This window comes from Gavialis gangeticus, unplaced genomic scaffold (genome assembly GCF_001723915.1).
Source record: "Gavialis gangeticus isolate Ggan-Ray unplaced genomic scaffold, GavGan_comp1, whole genome shotgun sequence".
NCBI lineage: Eukaryota > Metazoa > Chordata > Crocodylia > Gavialidae > Gavialis > Gavialis gangeticus.
The window spans coordinates 87,488,186-87,509,831 of NW_017728992.1; the positions used below are offsets into that span (position 1 = coordinate 87,488,186).

The following is a 21,646-nucleotide window of genomic DNA, read 5'->3' on the forward strand; positions in this document are numbered from 1 at the left end:
GTAGCTCTGTCCTGTTCCCTGCCTGCTGGGCAGCGCCTGCCCTACTCCCTCCCTCATCGTGGGGGCCTCAATCTGCCCCCCCACCATGCCCCTTCCCTTGCCTCTGCCCTTTCATTCCAACAGACCTACCAGCCAGATGCTGCCCTCCAAGTTGCCGGGGTGGCTATGTGATTGCTGTGGCTGCGCACAGGCATGCAGTCTTTATTGGTGACATTATCAGCCAAAAAAGCTGATTATCAATAATATCAATTTTCATAGTTTCATAGTTGCTAGGGTCAGGAGGGACCTGAACAGATCATCTAGCCTGACCCTCTACCACAGGCAGGAATGAATGCTGGGTTCGCAAGACCCCAGACAGGTGACACCTCCTCTTGAATTTGCCAAGGTAGGGGTGAGGACCAGTTCCCTGCGAAGCTGGTTCCAGATTTTGGCCACCCTAACTGTAAAAAATTGCCTTCTGATCTCTAACCTAAACCTGTTCTCCATCAGCTTATTACCATTGTTCCTTGTCACCTATTTGCTGTTGATCTCCCCTGATGAGTTTGTAGGCAGCTACCAGGTTCCCCCTCAGCCTCCTCTTGCTGAGGCTGAACAGGTTCAGGTCCCTCGGTCTCTCCTCATAGGCCGTGTCCTGCTGCCCTCTTACCAAGTGGGTGGCCCTCGTCTGAACCTTCTCCAGGCTGGCCGCATCCTTTTTAAAGTGCAGTGCCCAGCACTGGACGCAGTACTACAACTGTGGCCTGACCAAAGTTGCATAGAGGGGGAGTATCGCCTCTCTGGACTGTCTTGAGATGCATCTTTGGATACATGACAAGGTATGGTTGGCCTTGCTGGCTGCGGTCTGGCATTGGTGGCTCATGTTCGTCTTGTCTCTGTGCTTTCAAGGGTGGAACTCCCCAGCCTGTATGTATGTTGTGGATTCCTTCTCCCAAGGTGCAGCACCCTGCATTTGTCTATGTTGAACCCCAGCCTACTCTCATCTGCCCACTTTTGTAGTCTGTCTAAATCCATTTGCGGCCTTTCTCTTTCCTTTTTATCAGTGCCGATATAATATAGATTGATGTATCAGTGCACCTCTAAAAAAACAAACAAACCAACAGCAAAAAAAACCTGTAGTAAATAGAAAAACTGTGCTGGAGTTACTGTTGTATTACTGTCTCATGTGGGAGCCCTCGTCTTAGATCAAGAGCTCATTGTAATAGATGTGCAAATGCGAAAAAATAGCCTTTGCCCAAAAAAGCTTGAGATCTAAGACTAAAACAGGATAGAAGATGAATAGGTGAGGGAGTACAAAATAACAGTGAGAATACTAGTTGTCATGATGAGTACACACCAGTGTCAAGTATTTTGGAGGCATCATGGAAAAGTATAGAGTTTTTAGGAGGATTTTGTAAGACAAGTAGGGACTAAATGACATGTATGGCATTTAATTTCGGATTCAACCACTTAATACTGAATGCAGGGTGGAAAGTAGAGTAGACATAGGCTGTTCAGGTTGGAAAGTGGAAGTGATGGGCTGATGGTAGGGCAAAGGAGAAGCTAGTGGACATGCATCAAAGAGACAGTTTGCAGTAAGATTCTGAAAGGATACCAGCAGGGTAAGTTTGACATTTGTCAAGGCCAGAGAGACAGATTTTGCAGTAGTGGAGAAGTGAGGTGAGAGGAATAGAACATCCTGGGTGTAAATTGGGTAGGAATTAATCTTATTAATTTAGGAGCATAGCACAGGAAAGCTTTCATATATACAGAAAACTAGGTCTCCCTCCCCCCACCCTTTATTTATTTATTTTTGCCTGGAGATGTATGCCTAACAGAATTTGCCTGAGAGAGTGAGAATTTAAGTTATAAACAAAATTTACTTGATCCCTAGGAAACCTTATGAAGCACATGGGATGTCAAGGAGCTGTGGAACACAGGAAGGATTCCATGGTTATCGAAGACAGAATATTTGTGTATTGCAGGAATTCAGGACAAAGACAAGTGACTAGTTAGTACAGTACCATATGATTAAATACCATAAGAATTTGACATCATCAGCAATCCCTCGATTCAGGGATGACCTCCTCTGTAGCTTATTGATGGGATAAATAATTACATAGGATAACATGATTAAGTTCTCTGGGAAGAAAAATTGTTACCTTTACAAAAGTCTAAGTAAAATTTTCTAATATGGCGTCTCTTCTAAATGAGGTAACATTTGTTTGATAACACATCAGGATTCAGTTGTAGCCGTACAATGTTGGAAAGGAGATAAAAATTCAGAATAATTTGAATGAACCGAGGTAGCTAAGTGGGTTAGAGTGGAAATGGAGAAGTTTTGCAATTGTTATAAATTACAACAAAACCATGACTGTTTGGAAAATCTCATAGTGAATGAGACATGTTTCTTGAGTTGGGAGAGTTTAAGTAATTTTGGAGATCTGTTGCATTGGATCATGAGGGAGTTGATGCAAAATATACTGAGTTCATGGCAGTTGAAAATACCTAAATCCTTTTGAGATTGAGCTGTGTAAGGGATGTCATAGGACAAGGAGCTCCGGCTCAACAATCTTTGTGTAATATATGCAATCACGTATTTGCAATTCCCATCTTGGGGCAAAGGAACTCTCAGGTATAGTGGGTGACTGCTAATTTTGTGCTTCAGAACTCAGGAAAAATATTCCTTTCACCAACATCATGGATGCTACTCACTTCTGTGTTTTGGGGAGTTTTTGACTAAGGTGAGCTGATGCTCCTGCTAGCACTCAGAAAACCCAGAGGTTTCTAGCTAGATGATCTTGCTTTTCTGTTCTGGATCATACTGCTTGCCAGAAAGATCAGATTGGCAAGGACTGTAGACTTTTTTTTTCTGCTTCCTCTGTAGTGTGGGTTGTGGTCCTTTTGTCCAGCACAGTCATTCTTAACAAAGAGGTTGGGGCACCCTGGGATGCAGCCAGATTTCTTGGAGGGTGCTGTGAGGTCTGAGGAGATAAATGAGGTGTGAAGCAATAAGAATAGGCTCAGGCTTTGCCCTGCCTAGACAATCCCCTATCCCTGTTTCCTGGCTCCTGTCAAGTAATATATACATTAGTTTTTGAATTTGGGTGCTGCTCAGTTCACAAAAGTTATGGAGGGGTGCTTAGTGTCCGGTGAAGGGGTGCCTCATCCAGAAAGGTTGAGAATGACGGACTGGCTGAGGATCTTCTGAGCCCATACTATGTTCCTTTGAATATAGGGCATATAGATGGCTTGGCTCTTAAATTTGAATAAAGAAAAAGAATAAGAAGCTCTTCTATGTACTGTGCAGGTTGTATCCTTGTAAATGTCTTTATTTCCTGTTTTTATTGTTTTCTTGAATTCAGCAGTGGGAAACGGGATAGAGAGCGGGGGAAAGTGGTGGCAGCATTCACACCCCCCTGGACTCCAGAGCTGTGCTGATAAGTTGGTGAGCTGAGAGCTTGCTGTGTATGGGCAGCACAGCTAAGAGGGATTGCATTCTCAACCCCATGGATCTCCCATTGCCTTTGTCTCTTCTGCTTTTATCTATGGCATGTTAGATGCTGGTTTTTGTGTTTTAGGAATTGTGCCTTGTAGCTGTGTGTGAGAGTTGGAAGTGGTGATTTTGAGGATTCCTTGAGTAAAAGATGCCTGCAAAAGCTGCATACTGGGTGAATGGACCAGGACACCCCTTCCAGTCCTGTGGTCTCCTATCTTCTGAACTAATGTGTATGACTTAGTTTTATACATTTAAAAATTCCTTTTTTTCTGTTGTGAAAGCATTTTTTTTTTCAAAAGCATCTTTATGGATAGATCTTCCTTTTTCAGGATTTTGGGGATGAATATTTGCTTTGGATACTTATTACTTGAGTGTGTGCAAAATACTGTGTAACTTTAATAAAATTCAATGTTAAATGATATAGAGTTATAGAGAAGTAAGGCTGGAAGAGGTCATCTATGCTGAGCCCCTGCCTGAGGCAGGATCATCCCCATCCAAACCATCTCATACCACCATAACCTAAACCAGGGGTTCCCAACGTTTGTGTGTCCAAGGGCACATTCGAATTTAAAAGAAAAAGCAGCGAGCACCAATATGAATTTAGCCAGTTGGTTCTCGTGGCTGACTCAAGGTAACTCCTGGATATGTGTGTGTGTGTGGTTTCACTTGGGGAGGGAATAGGAAGTGTCACTGCGTCAGTCAGACTGACTCAGTCTCATTTTGGTGGCCGTTGTGTATAGCCTGTGAAAAAAATTTCAAGGTGTTGCTGTTCTGAGTTGAATTTGCAGTGACAGCGTTTTTTGTTGGAATAATGATTTTTACTAAACGTGAAAATGCGTGTGGGCACCTGAATAAACCTCGTGGGCTGCCATGGTACCCATGGGCACTGTACTGGGAACTGTTGATCTAAACTCTACATAAGACTACCCTCAACCCTGATGCAACGTAAACCTGACCATGGCGTAAAATTGCTTCCTGACCCCAAATATGGTGATTGGTTTGACCCTGAGCAGAGGGTCAAGACCCTAATGCCAGGAACTTCTGGCTTTGCTCCTCGCAGGAGAATCAGCACATCCCAGTTGAAGTCCTCAGCCTTGGATGTAGCCAGCACCCAATGCCTCAGAGCAGGCTTAAAAACACCCCGACACAAGTAGCAGAAAATGGGGGATGGGTGGGAGCAACCAGTAAGGCCGAGAAGCATGGGAAATACCCATGGTAGAACATAGGCATAGCTATGCATAGATCATCCCCAACCAGTAGCAACCTCTTCTTGAACTCCTCGAGTGATAGAGTCCGCAACTTCCCTAGGCAGTCTCTTGCACTGATTTATTCTAACAGTGACAAAGTTTTTCCAGATATCTAATTAAATTCACTTTGCTGCAGCTTCAAGCTATTGGTCTGCATTCTCCTCTCTGCAGGAAGAGAAAAAAGGTGCTTTCTCTCTCTCTCTTTTTATTGGCAGCCCTTCAAGTATTTGAAGACTGATATCATATCCCCTCTTAAGCACCGTTTCCACAAGCTGATCATCCCTGTGTCCTTCAGCCTCTCCTCACATGACCTGCTTTCCAAGCCCTTGGTCATCTTTCTTGCCTTCTCCAATTTCTCTACATCCTTTTTAAAAGGTGGAGCTCAGGACTGCACAAAGTCCTTCAGATGAGGCCTAAAGTGCCAAGTAGAGAGGCACTGTCACCTTCTTTCTTGGACCTAGTGCTTCTACTGATGCAGCCCAAAACTGCATTTGCCTTTTTTGTGCCTGCATTGCACTGCAGACTTATACTGAGTCTGTGGTCTACCAAGACTCCCAAGTCCTTTTCCATACAGCTGCTATCCAGCCAGGTGTCCCCCATTTTGTATTTGTGTTTTTGATTATTCCTTCAGAGGTGTAGCACCTTGCATTTGTTTGAACTGAAATTCATCCTGTTACCTCTAGCCCAACTTTCCAGTCTGTGGAGATGCTTCTGAATTGTGCTTGCATCCTCCAATGTGTTTACAGTCCTTCCCAGTTTTGTATCATCTACAGACTTGCTCAAGAATATTTCTGTGCCAGCGTCCAAATATTTATAAATGTATTGAACTGCATTGGGCGTAGGACAGTTCCCTGTTGAGTTCCACCTGAAACCTCGTGCCATTCTGACATGGACCCGTTAATAATTACCCTTTGCTTACAGCTATTGAGCCAGTTATCTGTCTGCTTTGTAGTAGTTTTATCCAGCCCATATTTCTCCAATTTGTTTATGAGACGGTCGTGTGGGACCTTGTCACAAGCCTTGCTGAATCCATATCTATACCATTCCCTTCATCCACCCAAGTACTAACTTTGTCAAAGAAGGAGATCTGGTTTGTTTGACATGATTTGTTTCTTATAAAGCCATGCTGACTCCTTGTGATCAGCCTTTCCTTCTCCAAATGCTTAAAAATGGCCTTCCTTAGGATATGGTCCAGTAACTTTCCAGGTATTGAGGTGAGGCTAACCAGTTCATAAGTTCCTAGGGTCCTCCTTCTTGCCTTTTTTTTTTTTTTTTTAAAAGAAGGGACACTGTGTGTATATGGGAGATGGCCAAGGACTCTGAGATCTCCTCTGCCAGTTCCTTCAGGACCCTGGGATGAAGCTCATTCGCCTTGCTGACTTGAATTCATTCAGACCCAACTAAAGTGTTCTGGATATCTCTTTTGTTATCTCCTCCCTCAGTTTGTCCCCTTCCCTATCCAGATAATCCCTATTAGATGTCTGACTGCAACCTAATTTTTTGAGAAGACTGAGGCAGAGTAGCTGTTGAATAGTTCCATCTGCTTTGTATTTTGGATTAGGAGTTCTCTCAGGCTTGTTAATGGCGGACCCACAACTTCCTTGGTAACTTCTTTTCTGGCCAACATACTTGTAGAATTTTTTCTTGCTGTTCTTAACCTCCTTTGCCAGTTGCAGCTCATACTTTATCTTTGACTTCTTGATTTTGTCCCTGCAGGTTCTTCGCATTTCTTGGTAGATGTCCTTGGTGACCTGCCCATTCCTCCATTGTCTGTATGCCTTCCTGTTGCATCTGTGGTATTTTAGAAGTTCCTTGGACAGCCACATTGGTCTCTTGTCATTCTTCTTGTGCTTCCATTGTCTTGAGACAGTTTCTTGTTGGGCTTCCAATACTGTGCCTGTTAAGCTCCTAGTCCTTCTTCATGGTGCCTTTAAACATCAGTCTATCCTCCCAAGGCACCATGCTCCTTGAGTTGAATGAAATTTACTTTTTTGAAACCTAGTGTCCTAATTTTGCTGACCTTATGCTTTTCCTGCCTCAGGATCTCAAATTTTATTGCATCGTGATTGGTTCCTCCTGAGTTACCTATCACCTTCACATCTTCCACCAGTTATCCTTGTTGGTCAGGATAAGATCCAAGATGGATAATCCCCTAGTTGTATCCTCCACTCCCTGGAACAGAAAGTTGTCCTCCACACAAGTTAGAAATTGGCTTGACATTTTATGTCTGGCTGCATTGTTCTTCCAGTAGGTGTCTGGAAAATTGAAGTCTCCTGTCAGTACCATCCTGTATCTTAACACAAGAAAACATGTCAAAGGGATTTTTCCAGTGAGAATGTGCTCTTTATATACTAAATGTAATAATTTAGTATGTATTAGTGTTTTGAGCATAAAATATTTTTATAAGTCCTTGATTCAGTTGGAATCATACTAACCTGTGACAAGATTAATACATTATCTAAAAGATGTCTTTTTAAGAAACTCTTTATTTATGCCTTTGAGTTTAGAAGACACTGTTGTGCATATAATTTATATTGGACACAATTCAATTTGAAGGTGAATTTTTTTAATGATATTTGGATGTCTCCTACTCTTACTTGGTACCATATTTTACTTGCATACTATACCCCACTTTTTCCTAAAAATTAGCTTTCCAAAATTGGGGTGTGTGTATCTTAAGTGAAGAAGCTGATTTTCTGTCCAGAATAAATGCATGGAGATGCTGTAAAATGTCTGCTGCTCCCCCCACCCCTGCCCCTCTCTTTCCTTCAGTAGCAGCATGGAGGGGGAGGGGCAGCTCAGGGACCAGGGGAAGCAGCTAAACTCTGCTTTGTTCCTGTTCTACCCAAAGTTTAAAAACAGCTGGCTGGCAGCAGGAGTAGCATTTCTATTCAGGAAGTATGGAGTAATTTGATTTCATGGCTCATTATAATCTACCTGATTCCTGCCAATTACTTTTCACTCTACAGGTGTCGATGACCATCTCTGCTTTTTAATGGTTTTAATGTTTTGTTAATCAAGCTAGTTTTTTTGCAGCAGTTTTGCCATCTGTTAGCTACTTGTGGTCTCTCTTCCTATTTCACAGCCCTGAAGACTGTTTTTAGCTCTCTAAAAATCCTAGATCCATCCATGGTATCCACTTGTCAGAAGCAGTTACCGTTTCAGCTACTGCTTGAGCAGCTAGGAACTGCTGACTCTTTAGCTGTGAAAGGGGTGCCTTTTTTCCTGAGTAGGAAAGGGACGGGGGGGGAAGGGGGAGCTGAGGATTAGTCTCTGACACTGCTCTTTGTGACCATAAATCTGGAAAGATCTTTTTTTCTTCCTTCTGCCTTCCCAAAAACAGGGTGTTATCTCATTTGGGGGCATGTGGTATGTGAGAAAATATGGTATGGTTAATCTTTTCAATAGGCAAAGTAACAACTGTATTTACTTCATTGCAAGGTGAGGTTTTCCCTGCCTCAGCTAGTAACCCGCTTGCCACCTCTGCACTCCTGTCTATCCCCATCCTGAAGCCTTGGGCCCTCACCTGCCCTTCCCTGTCCTTCACTGCTGCTTCTGCCCCCACCCCCCTCCAACCTTGTTCTCCCTCCCTTCCCTTGGTCTCCTCTCACCTCTGAGTCCCTCTCCTCCCCTTACCCTTGCTCCAGCACCAGTAGGCCTAGTCCCCACTCCAGCATGGGGCACAGAGCACAGCCCCAGCTCAGCTCCATAGCAGCGGAGCCAGTTCCATGCTGCTGCTGTGGGGCCAGGCTGAGGCTGTGCTCTGTGTCCCAGGCTGGAGTGGGGATGGAGCCTGCCAGCCTCAGAGCAAGGGTAAGTGGTGGGGGCAGGGGCAGGTGGGAGTCAGAAGTTGTTGGGGTAGAGATAGAAAAGGGGGCAAAGGTCTGGGGCTGTGGTGGGGGGGGTAGGCACAAGGGGAGGTTAGTTGGAGGGGGACAAGGGTGCAAGATACATGCCCCCTTCTGCCTGTCTCCACTGCTTTCCCCCCTCCCCCCGCTTTCCCTCCTGCAGTGGTTGTGGAGATGAATTTAAGATGGTCCTCCAATGATTAACTTCTATACGTGGTAAATGGTAACACATCTATACATTTTCCATGCATAGCATCTAATTACTGGGGGATTGCGTTAAATTTAGTGTAATCTTGGATTTGGGTAAATACGGTAGTTCAGTAACGAGCACAGTTTATTTTCACGGGTGTTGAATCAGCAAAGTAGGAAGCAGTTTCTCTATGTCTGTTAAATTAACCATAGCAAGTCAGCTTGACATGCTTTTGATAAGCCTCCTCTGTTTATGGTAGAAGGTCTAAAGTGTGTGCAGTATTGGTAAATGTTTAAAAATATCAGGAAATCTTAACTTGGTCTTTTTTTCAAAAGCTTGATAAAATGTCTTTGAATTTGTGACAAGTTGGTGTTGATGCACAGTAGAATATAGTGTGTTTTGGCAGTGCCAAGCCTTTACTATCCGTGGATTCCTAGATGGGTTACGCAGAATGAAGGGCAGTAATGATCCCAGTGAATAAGAGACTATTAGTATATAAGTAGCATTATTAAATAATACATACTGTCTTACTTGGAGTGCAAATGAAAAGTCAACCCCACTTAGGCACTATTTAACTGATGCAATCCTTGTTAATGGAGTGTCATTGTGATTGGGGAAGGGGGGATGAGTGTGTTGGGATCATGTGGGGTTCTACTATTTTCTGATGAAGGATGCACAGAGATTGACTGTCATGTTGGTAACATATAGGCACTCCTGTTTCTTTTCTCTTTAGTGGCACAACAGCCTAAATAGCTGAAAATCATGCAAGTTAAAGGATCTTGGAGAAGCTGATGTCCAAGAACAGCACTGACTTCAACAGAGAGATTACAAAATGCATGCACTTTGTAGCTTCAGGAGCATAGTGCCTAGAGCACATACTTTGTAATTCTGTCCTTCTGCCATGTCCTTGAAATTGTTTTGGCCCTATGATTGGCTGGGTTTTTGTTCAGCCAGTTAAGTTTCATTCCTGTCCATCACGTTTTATCGTTCTCATCAGGCACTTTGTGTAGAAGTGCCTTCTGTTATGGACCTTTTGTTTCTTCAGTAGGAGGAGGAGTAATGGCACCAGGGAGAGATACACTTGTGAGAAGCTGGGGGGCAACAGCAGTGAGTTATTAGGGGATACAGTAAAGCAAAACCCATGACTTTCCTTTTTATTGGAAAAACTGTAGGAAAATTCTGATGGGACATTATGAAGTTTTCCTCTTTTCCTACACTTTCTGCAGAAGTCACAGATCTGTTTTTTTTCTCAATTCTTGGCATTGAGCATGATTATAAGAAAAGTAGTTGAGGGTATGGGACACGCCTGTCCAATTGGTGGCCTGTGGGCTGCATGCGACCTGCAAGGGGTTATTTTTATGTGGCCCCTAGACTTGTACCTAGCTGCTACTCCCTTCGTGGTTTTGGCTGCAATAGAAGTTGGGGGCTCTGGGCTCCCTGTCCCTGATCTGGCTTCTGCTTCCTACTTCTGCCCTGTTGGACAGGATGGGGCAGAGAGGTGTGGCACAGCCCATGGCCCAGTGGCTGTCTAGGGTGTGGTATATCCAGGGAGGGCTTGTGGCTGGGAACTTAAGATGGGTCTGAATGCATGTGATGTAGCTAAGGGGAAACCCCTTAGGTGCCTGGGGAACCTATGACTCACACTGCTGTGGCTGATGCGATGTGCAGCTACCACTGGTGTGGCCAGCAGAGTGTGTGGCCCCTGGCTGCTTACAGGTGGACAGTCCTAATGTAGTAAGTGTTCTGTACCATATCCAGTTGCATTTAAAGAAGCTGACTTATATAGTGTTCTTAAGATCCACTGAGCTGCTTCTGGAAGTTGGCAAGGAGACCCTGGATTTGAATTCAATTTCCATGTCCTTAGGAAGGATTAAGATTTTTTTTTTTCTCCCATTATGTTGGTGGATTCTGTTGCTTTATTTTATATGCCTAGATTAACTAGCTGAGCATGACCAAAAGTCTTAATATAAAAGTAAATGGGGAAGTAATAGTGTTTTTATTTTTTATTTGCTGTTTTTTTTATAGTTCTTAAGTAAGGAAAAGATGGAGTACTATGTAAATGTACCTTGTTTTTATGTTTGGATTGAATATGCTTTTGTTTACTATAGCCAATAGTAGATTCTCTCTACATCCGTTTCTCATATTCTTTATCATCAGGGGAGGAGACATAATTGGAGTCCCTGCATGTTTGAATAAGGGAGATGCAGAACTTTGGAATATGTGAATTCCTTTAGGGGCATGATCTCAGATTTCTGCTGATTGCCAAACATTTCATATAACATGAAAGACAAAATGATAAAATAAAAATGAAAGATTTACGTTCCTATTGAAAACTTTGACAAAATAATTAGGTTACTTTGAAGAGAATCAAATCCTTTCAATCTGCATTTTGCAACACAAAATTTAATCTTTTTTTTTTTTTTTTTTTTTTACTGGAACAAATATTGTTCTTTTAATGTGAAATGCCAGTCCTAATGTACTTGGTGATATGGTATCTATATTGCATAATTATACATTTCAATAAAATGGATAATAGACACAAGGGACTTAAATGTTTAGTTTTGAGCTAGCTGTTGTCTTTTCTTTAAACCACCTGATTTTTTTTTCTGCAGGTAAATTGGAGCATTCATACTCTTCAGAAATGGAGGTAAGAGAAGTTTCATAATGTTATTAATTCAGCACACTGCTTGCTACCTGTTTCTCAATAAAATTGCTTTATATTCTTATCTGTGCAAAATCATTACACAAATGCAAATTGTATGTATGGCTTGTATTAATGCAAAATGAGCAAGTTCTTTACTGCAGGGTATACCTTCCCATATTCAGAAACAGCAGGAAGAAAATCAATGGGAAAGGCAAACATCTTCAAAGAAAAAGACTAAAGTTATATTTTGTAGGAAATATATACTTCAATTTTCAGTCATTTTAAATTTGTGTTTTGCATCATGCTTTATTTTATAGTTTCTTTCTTAAATTATTTCCTATTTACGCTTATATTAGGTCAAAGCTGACAATGGATTATATAATTATTGCACAGTATTTAACATACATTTTGTTGAAAGTTTGGGAGAAATCCCCAAGTTCACTGTGTATCTCAGTAAAGTATTTCTAATTTAAATTTAAGTTTTTTAAAAAAATTTTCACATCAGAATCCAGAAATAAAGAAAAACTTTGCAAAAAAAATAGTGCTAGGTTTTCTAGGCCCAGGGAATAAATGTTTTGTGATCTGTAATTGTTTTGCCCTGTGAGGTAACTGACAGTGGAAGTATTATCGTTATAATACTGGTAACTATGGTATTTTAGCATATCGTAAACTGTATAAGCTATTTGAAATAATTTTGACCTTTGTATTAATGGATTTGTAACCATCTGAATGACTTGTGACAGCTACAGAACCATTTAACTTTTCTGTTGGACATTAGTACTAATAAGAGTTGTGAGTTTTCCTATAAAGGTTTATGTAGAAGATTAGAAATATAAAAAGGGGTGCTTGTGTGTCTGTTGCTTTCATAAAATAATGTGTTCTGAATTGAGTATGCATTTAACTGATATTGTTTAGCCCTACAAACAGTATCAATATTTTTCTCACAGCAAATAAATATTGTGTGGACTAGAAAAAAAATCTTATTGTATTACTGGTATGTGCAAGAATTCTAGTCATGGGCCAGGACCAAATTGTGCCCTTATAATTTTTTATATTTAGTTGGTGGTGGCACTTGTATAAGAAGGTGGCATTAATTTTAAATATAAAATTAATTTTGAAATACTCTTTATCTGTTGATTGTGTCCTTTGTCTAATGTGCTTTTAAAATTTGTTTGAAAAATATTTGATACATAATTAGAATAGATATATTTTAATTTTTCATATTTGGTATAGTACAGAGCCATGCAGCCTGTATGCTCAATTTAGATAACATCTTCAAAGAAAATGTTATTGAAATGTATGCATTTTAATACTGAGGTATTGTATGCCAGATTCTAGATTCTGGTTCTTGTACATGTGTAATCTGACCTCTGATAGACAGGTGGGAGCTGTCCTGATGACAAAATTCTCAAATGGCAAAAGTTAGTACATTTTTATAATGCCAATTTTGCAGTTCTGTCTCCTGGGTAGAACAAGAGAATGTCAGCCGAGAGCTGCGTAGAGCTGCATGTCCCCTACAACAGTTCTTAGTTGGAAAAGACCTATGGTTAATTGCAGGGTGGATTTGGTTTAAATCAAATTGATTTAAATCACTGTTCAGGAAACCTCGGTAGAATCATTGTACAATCATTTTGTACAAGATTGTACAAAAAGTGCATTCTTGTTGTTTGATATCCTTTATTCATTTAACTTCTTGAAACTTCGCACTTTTAGAGAAAGGGAAGGGCTTGACTGTGTGTATACAACTTGCAGAGAGACAATAGGGCTGATGGGTGGGTAATCAGGTCTGTTATCTCTCATCTCCATATACTGATGTTAAGAAGGTTGTTATCTGTAGAGACAACAAACTCTCCCTGTGCCTGAAGAAGGGCGTTTGTACCCAAAAGCTTGTAAAGAACAATTTTTCCAACTATTTAGGTGGTCTAATAAATGATATCACATCTACCCAAAGAACCTTGCCTGCTTATGATCTCTGGAGACATAAATCCACAGTCTGAGAACTAAAACTAAGCATCACAGGGATGGCTTAATAGGATCTTCTAGACTGAGCACTGAGTCCCATTGGGTAGAGTGGTTTTCTTTAATCTTTCCTAATCTGTAGAGGAGCCTCTGGGAACCCTATAAGATTGGGCCCCTAATATAGTTCATGGCCTGTTGGTACCCATTTAGAAAATTTCTGAAAAGGTTGCGTGAATATATTGTCTCAAACAGTATATAATTAGAAGTTATAATCCCTATTCCATGATGATAGTTTTGAGCTTTAACTTAAATTTAAGCTAACTTTATATACTTTTTTTTTTTTTTAAACATCTTAAAAAAAATATAGGGGCTGCCCCCAGGTCTTTGCTAGGACTTGGTTCCATTGCTCTCAGGCTCCTGGCTGGGCCTCTATGCTCTACTGTGCCCAGTTGAGCACCCAGAGCCTTGTGAGCTAATCGTGTGGCTCTGTAACCGCCTCTTTACTACACCCCATGCCTTGCAGGTGTTACCAATAGGATGTCCCTTTGTTGAGGCCTCATCCTCCTTGGCTTCTATGCCTTCAATCTAATTAGGCCTGTCAGCCTAGTTCTACTGGATAGGACCTGGCTTTGAGACAGTAGCTTCCCTCGTCTGTTCACAAGTTACCAAGCCCCTGGCTCCTGTATACCTGTCCCCTGTCCCCTCTGTGCATGCTCCCTTGCTGGCGCTGGGCCCCTGGCCCCTCTTTGGCTCACTTAGCGCTCAAGCCTTGAGCCTGCCCCTCTGGACACCAATGAGGCCTTCACCTCCCCTACAGCCTATTCCACAAACCGCTGGCTTTACCCAACATAAATATAAGCCCCAGGCTATAACAGAAATATCAGCATATAGCAGCCTTCTGCCCCTTTACAAGTATAAGCCCTTACTAACTTAGCATCCTATGGTCCCCTGGGCAGGAGCTCCTTCCCTGGTGGCAGCCAGGGAGAGACTGTCCCAGCTAGCCCCCGCCCTGGGCTTAAATGCTCCCCTGGTGCTGCCTGCATCTGGTCATCTGACTGGCTGTAGGTGCTGGCCAATTACCTCATTAGCCAGTTGCCCTGGCAACCTGCAGCTGCAGCACCCTGCCTGCCCACAGAGCTCTCTTGCTAGGCTGCTTCCCTCTGTAAGTAACAGAGAGGCTGGGGCTCTTTGTTACAGTAATACTGTACAATGACCAAGAATGGTCAACTTTTTAGAATTATTTTTTTTTCCATTGGAAAATGAGATTTTGTTTAAAGTTTAACTGGAGAAAAGCTAAAATGAAATGTGTTGCAATGGCTGGAACTGAAGTTAAATAAAATAATTTTGTTTCTGGGTGGGTTAAAACATAACTCTCCATTTACTTGAGCTGCTGTGACGCTTCATTTGAATTGGAGGTTTCGATCTTCTGATTAAGGTGATCATATTTCTTGAATCTCAGAATAGGATAGGCCTCTTGCTCCTCTGCTCTCCTTCATACTCAGCTGTTTCTGAGCTCCAGTCTTAGCAGAGCATGCTGGTGAGCAGGGGTGCATATTGTGGGGAGACATCTTTTCCAGGGTCTCATCAATTTCTTCATATGAATGCTTTGGTTTCTAGTGGAGCGGTTCCCGAAAATGGGGCAAAGCATTCATTTGTAGATACCAGAAGGGACACCTTGGGTCTGGTCTTTAATGAGATTGCTCTTGGTTCTGCTCCACTGACATACAAAATTTCTGGAGATGTCACTGTTCCACCTGTGGTTGAGTTACTGGAATGGCATCCAAAACACATCCATTTGGGAATGTCAGAAAATTATGCTTCCTACAGAAAAGTGAAAAAAAATAAAATTTTGGTATTTCTGTTTTTGAAATTTCTGGAAACTTTTTGGTCAGAAGGAAGTTCTTGATATTTCAAGTTTTCGTTTGTTTCAATTCAGGAGGGGGGAAAAATGATGCAAGAATATCCAATATTTCCCTTTAATAGAAACTCCATTTGTTAATCTGATCTAGCAAAAACTACTTTTAGTAACTGCCTTTTTTCCTAAATTATTTGCTCTTCTCTGATCTTTGTTAGTTGGAAGGCCCTTTCAGGGACCTGGTAAAAGGGCTTCGGTATTTTTGAGAACAAATGTTCATTAAACTTTTGCCCAGTGTAGAACATTTGAAATAAGCATTACATTTGTTTCATGCTAAGTGTTAAGTGGTCTAAGAAAATAGGAGATCTATACCGATCAAACTGAACCCTGATGTAAAGTAGTACCAGTTAGTTTTAGCACACTGTATTCCTTGTGAAATATATGGTGTACAAAGAACATGTTGCAGCTGCAGTCTGTAGATGGGAGGAAGGGCAAAAGAGGTTAATTTAATCTTTCTGAATCTGGTTAACCTTGTTTTGTAGCTGAATACTACTAAATTATTTTACAAAGGTGTTAAAGATAGTTTAAGTAATGTTTGCATCACTTTTAAAGACCTGTAATACTTGGTGAAAGGCATTTTATTAAATGTAAAATAACATTAATTGTAATTAATATTTTATTGGTTCTTGTTTGGGGTGCAAATTATGCAGTTGTCTCATATTCCTACTAAGAAAAAAGGTATATAAAATATCACATTTGTGTAAAAACCAAATCTTAGGTAAGCCATTCAAAACAACGATCTACATAATTTTTAGTTCAGTATCATAACTGATCTGTTTTATGCCACATGACAAGGTAGTTATTTTTAGAAATGTTTTAAAGACTCATTTTTACATGTATCATTTTTACATGCTTTTGTAAATAAGCATTTTAATTACTACTATTACACAGATCTCCAAATTGCAAAGAAGTTCTAAACCTGCTTTGCTTCAAAATGACGTTAACAATACAGTGGAGTATTTGAAGTGGTTACGATACCTTAAACATTTGAGTTATTTTATTTTTCATGGAGAAATTGAAAAATCGTTTTTTCCTTCGGAAGATAAAAATTAGATTTAGTTGTAGTAGTGGTTCAAATTTTGTCTGCAGCCAAATACAAAATTATTATTATGTGGCTGTGAGATGAGTCATACTGAATGTCAAACACTTAGAGATCTGTAATGAAAAATGGTAACATATACGTAACAGAACCAAAAGTGGCATTTCATAAAAAGAATGTTAGCATTTTGCATTTAAGAGTACATATACATATATGTTAAAATGAGTGACGATGCAGATAGTATGGCTGAAGTATATTATTAGTTTTAATAACTGTTGAATGTAAATCAAGTGTAGTATAATGATTGAGGATGAAAACAATGCAGTAAAATTTATATCCTAGCAATTAATCTGTTTCATCCACCTACTTTTCACCTATTTCAATAATGAGGAGAGGCAGGAGAGCTTTCTTGGGAACAGCTTCAGTTAGTCACTAGCAAAATACAGGTCCAGTTCAGTTGCTCCTAAAATAGATTTTAATTACAAGGAGATTTTGCAATGGAAAAATGCAGACATAAAACTAACTGCAGTATAATTTCCTAGATGAGGCTGGTAATATTATGAAAGCTTTTGGTTACAGACAAAGTTAAGAGGAGAATTAGTATGTACTTAGCATGATTTCTAAAGGATATTTCTAACACACTTTCTATAAAGAACCATCTCACAGTCTTCTGACTTTTCTTGGGTACGTGAAATCCCAGTTCAGACAGGACATGATCCTGTGAAATTCTGAGCTCACTTCACTTCTGGGACTTGACTTAGATGTATGAAGCCTAAAAGAAATAAGACAAAAAACAGAGGAGTTAAAAGGGCTAGATTATCAAGTGCAAGATTGTAGCATAACCATCTTTTTCCTTCCTACCATGCAGCTGCATCAAGTAAGATTTTCAGATTAGTCTGGCTAGAATATGCTGTGAATTAGGCAATTTTGTCCATATTATCTACTTTTTCTGTCAGTTGTTCGATTTCAGAATGCTTATTTTATAATAAATATTAGAATTAAAAACTTAAATGCTACTAAATGGCAGCTACCATACTTTATTTACTGAGCTCAAAGTTATCTACTGGTTTAAGTTATCAATCTTGACTCTTGCCAAAGATAAAATAAAACTCTTAATAATTAAAAAACCACACCTCAATATCAAGACTTAAAATAAATCAGAGAAGGAATAGACACTAATTGATGATTAATGTTTTCCGCACCCTCCAAACTTCCAGAGAAGGTTTGTTGCTGTGGTGAATACAAACCTAATAAAGGCTGAAAATGCATTTAACTGCAGGTAACACTTTTACCCCATTGTGGAATTTACTTTCAGGCTATTTTGTGAATATAATGAGGTGAACTAGAAACACCTATATATTTGAAAATATACATCATTCCACTAGTTTCTGACAGTCTTACCCAATGGTATAGTTTTGTCTTTTAAGCTCAGATAAAAATCTTTCTCTTCCTCACAATTTTCAATGGTGCCAGCTTTCAAGATGAACAAAAAAGTTGGAGATAAGGAGGCAAAAAGATATAGAAGTTAATGAATTAGGTAGAACACAGAATGGTGGAAGGAACTATGTTCTTTTGAGTCCTAGCCTTCTGCTTGAACCCTCATTAATTTTCTTAGTGTTAGACAGTGTGTAAAAATGATATATCAGCTTTTAGTTCTCCAGTTTGAAATCTTTCAGTCTAAAAATAACTTCCTCATTCCTTGGCTCATGATTTGTATTGACTTGTGATTGGTGTCCACCTATCTTAGTTTCTTTCCTCATTCAAACCAGTATTTCTTCATTGATTTAGAGGATGGTAATTATATATAAATTGTCATAATTAATTTGCAGATCCAGAGGCAAGCCCAACACAAGCATCTGACTAATGCAAAAAAGCAAAAGAATCAATTCTCATGGTGACCAGAGCTAGTTGCAATAGAAAAAATTAAAAAAATCAATTCCCTCTTTCTAATTTTTAAAATATGTCTTTGTAAAATATTTAAGCAGCTGGAGAAGTATTTTAGCAGAAGAGAATGGTGTACCATATTACTTGAGTACTCCTTTCTCCCTCCCTCTCTAGAATGACACACATAATCAAGAATCTGAACAGGGGAGGATTTCTCTTGGAGATGTAAATGGAGATGTAAAGCTTTGGGTTTTATCAGCTTCCATATTTATCCTTTCAAACAGCAAACAAAATAAAAAAAAAATAATTTTACCCCTTCTTTCCCATTTTTTTTAAAGCTGTATCCTCTGCACATTTTTCTTTCTTCTCTTCTTCCCTGCTCCAATGACAAGTTGGGTAGGGAACAAATAGCTAGTACAATTTAAGTTAAAATTTCTTTTGGAATTTTCTGCACCTAGGAGATGGTTGAAAACATCACAGATACTTCCAGCCAGCATTTTGTGGAATAATATAAAAGTAGGTAGAAATATTAGACTAGCTCTTTCTTATGTTAGAACAAGAACTTAATAGGAAACTTGTTTTTGACTACAGAGGGATCATACAACCTTCTACCTACTTTTTAGGAAAGTAAGGAGCAGTTTTTGAGCTTGCTGTTAAGTATCTTCGTATAGTTACAAGATACAAGTATTGCATTTGTTCTTGAGCTGCTGTTTCCTTCTGGGTATTCCTTGGTAATACAATTCTTCCACTACAGGATATGAGTAACTTCTTCTGGCTAAAGTAGGAGCTATTGGTATCCAATGAGAGATGAATTAATATCTCTTCTGATCAAAGTTTAAGCCCTAGTAGTTATATTGTGTGTATGTATGTGTATATGTATACACACACACAGTATAGTCAGTATGGAAATCTAATCATTATAAGAGAAGAATTATTTAATTATATCCCCCTTTTTCCTTAGAGTGGATCTAAGATGGTCAGTGTTCAGAGTGAATGGGAGCTCAGTACAGTTGAGTATTTCACTTCTTCCCAACAGAAACTCATAACAAACAAGTTTCCTGACTCTTAAACCACTGACAGACAGTTAATGGCAAGATGGGACCCGATCCCCAGTCCCAACAGTCATGTTTCCTGCCATGACATGTGCATGGCTAGAGGTGCGATTATGGGATCAGGGATCGGGTCCCAGTTGCATCCTATTGCCAGTGCAGGGCTCCCAGGCTCCCCCATTACTGATAAGTAGCAAGCCAGGTGCCCACTGCATCTGTGGCTAGGAGTGCCAGTCAGCTGATTGGTGCTTCTAGCCTTTGGAGCACACCCTGGGTCATCAAGTCTCTGGTACACACCCCTGAGGCCTGGAACACCAATCAGCTGACTGACATGTCCACGCTGGGAGTACAGTGGAGTCGTTCTCGGAGGGCTGGAAGTGCTGCTCAATGGACTGGCGCTCCCTAGGCTGGGAGCTCAGATCAGCTGACTGGCACTTCCAGCTTGGGGAGCATACTGGCCCCATATAAAATTTAAAGCTCAGTGGAAACCAGTCACAAAATGATTACACATATATTACACACACACAATTCTGTGTCTTATTCCCTGTTTTATTGTACCATTCATTGCATGAACATGTGGCGGGTTACTACTTAAGACGTGATTAACTAATTAATTGCATCGTAAGTGTAATGTCTGCCAAGGGTCTTATTTAAATGCCAGTACTGTTGTCAATTGATTTGAAAGGGGAAAAAAAAAATGGCAAACTAAAAAGATATAGCTGAAAAAGACAATTAGTTAAGGGGAAAAAAGGGGAGGCAGAGTTAAACTGAGAAAATCTGTTTCCCATTATACTTTCATTGTTTTGTAATGCCTGTGTATTTCTCTTGAATTTTAACATTCAGTTCAGTGTTAGATAAGTCCCCCCGCCCCCCATTCATATTTTTCCTTACATGGAGCCCTTCTCTGTTTATTTAGTTTTCCTTCCTTGCTTAATTTCTCTTTGCTAAGAACCAAAAGGGCTGGTACATTTTGGTCACAGACCACAAGTGGGTCCAAGTAATCTCTGGAATCTCTAATTAGGGAAAGGCTTCTGGTGTTATCTCATCAGAAAATTCATAAAGTTATTACTTACCCAGTTGACAGTAACCTTGCTGTCAGGTTGAGCAGGTTAAGGTGGTTAATTCGGAAGTATTCAGTATTGCCAACCACACGTGCTCAGAATTCATGAGCTTCCTCACAGTGTGCATGTCTACACGAGAGGTTTACTGTAGAGTTGCCTAATAAGCTCTGTAGTAAATGTCTGGCATTTATACGTGTGGCCCTATTAGGTTGCAGGAAACAAACTCCTCAGGAGGTTAGTATTCGTAAATTCAAGTATTATCCTGCTGTGGAGTTTTTTTGTGTGCAGCAGCTCACATGTAAATGCTGGCGAGGCTAGCTGGGACATGAGGGTGCTTCAGTGCGGGGGCTGCCTTCCCGCTAATCCTGCATTGGAGCACCCTTGTGCCCTAGCCATCTTCCCCTGCAGCTTGTTGAGCTGGGTTGGAGCAGCTCCAGGCTGACCCCATCAGGCCCTGTGCCAGCTGGACCTGCTTCTACACTGCTCACTGTGCTGAGGTCTTGGGCACACATTCAAATGCGGCTCCTGGAAACAAACTCTGGTGGGGTATTTGTGAAGGTGTGAGGAGCTGTGGGTATGTGTGGGGTTTGGAGCCTGGGTAAGTGGGTGGTCCCTGCACACCCTGGCAGGATATGGGGTACTGCAGGTCAAGAGTGAGGAGCAGTGACAGGGCTGGGGGGCTGTGGCTTGGGAGTGACACATGCACGCGCGCACGCACACAGACACACCTCGTGATTTTTTCGTGAGAGTTGACATTACTGTATATGTATTAGAAGCCTAAGGTTTGGTTAACAAGTAGGAATATATTATACAGGTTTCCCTTGCTTTATGCGAGTTTTCTTTGTGCGAATTCGCTCTTATGCGATGACCCTTTTTATACCAAAAATGTGTTATATGCAAGGTGAATTCACTCTTATGCGATTGGTGTGGAGGAAGGCTGCAGTCAGGTGCTTTGTGTAGTGCATTGTGGGAGTGACGCGTACCAAACTATAGTCTCCTGTGTGGATCTGTGCTCTTCACTCGTTGTCTGTGACACGTGTTGCTATAGTTGCCATTCCCATTATGATAGTGGTCTGTGCTTGTGTGTAGTGTCTGCCAGGGGCAACATGCACAGGGTGCACATGGGTGCACATCTACCCCCTGAGTGTGGCAGTGCACCCCCTTCAAAAAGATGTCGCTGACACTGTCAACGGTGCCTGCGGGCAGTTGCCACTTGCCACCCTGCATCTGTGGGTGGTCCACAATCCCTGCTGGCTGCTGCTGACACTGCTGATGGCAGCTGTGGGTGGTCACTGACCCTTGGTTGGTGTTCGGCCTCCCCCCGCCACTGGCAGC

At 40.9% G+C, this 21,646-nt stretch overlaps 1 protein-coding gene across 1 annotated transcript in view; it reads left to right on the top strand.

Annotated features, from left to right (window-relative positions):
- The window catches only part of SPIRE1 (spire type actin nucleation factor 1), a 192,059-nt gene that overhangs the window by 14,695 nt on the left and 155,718 nt on the right, over nt 1-21,646 (top strand). Inside the window, exon 2 of the mRNA XM_019525074.1 lies at nt 11,373-11,407. Coding sequence (XP_019380619.1) covers nt 11,402-11,407 — 6 coding nt within the window. The 5' untranslated portion in view covers nt 11,373-11,401. The remainder of the gene's footprint in view (nt 1-11,372; nt 11,408-21,646) is intronic.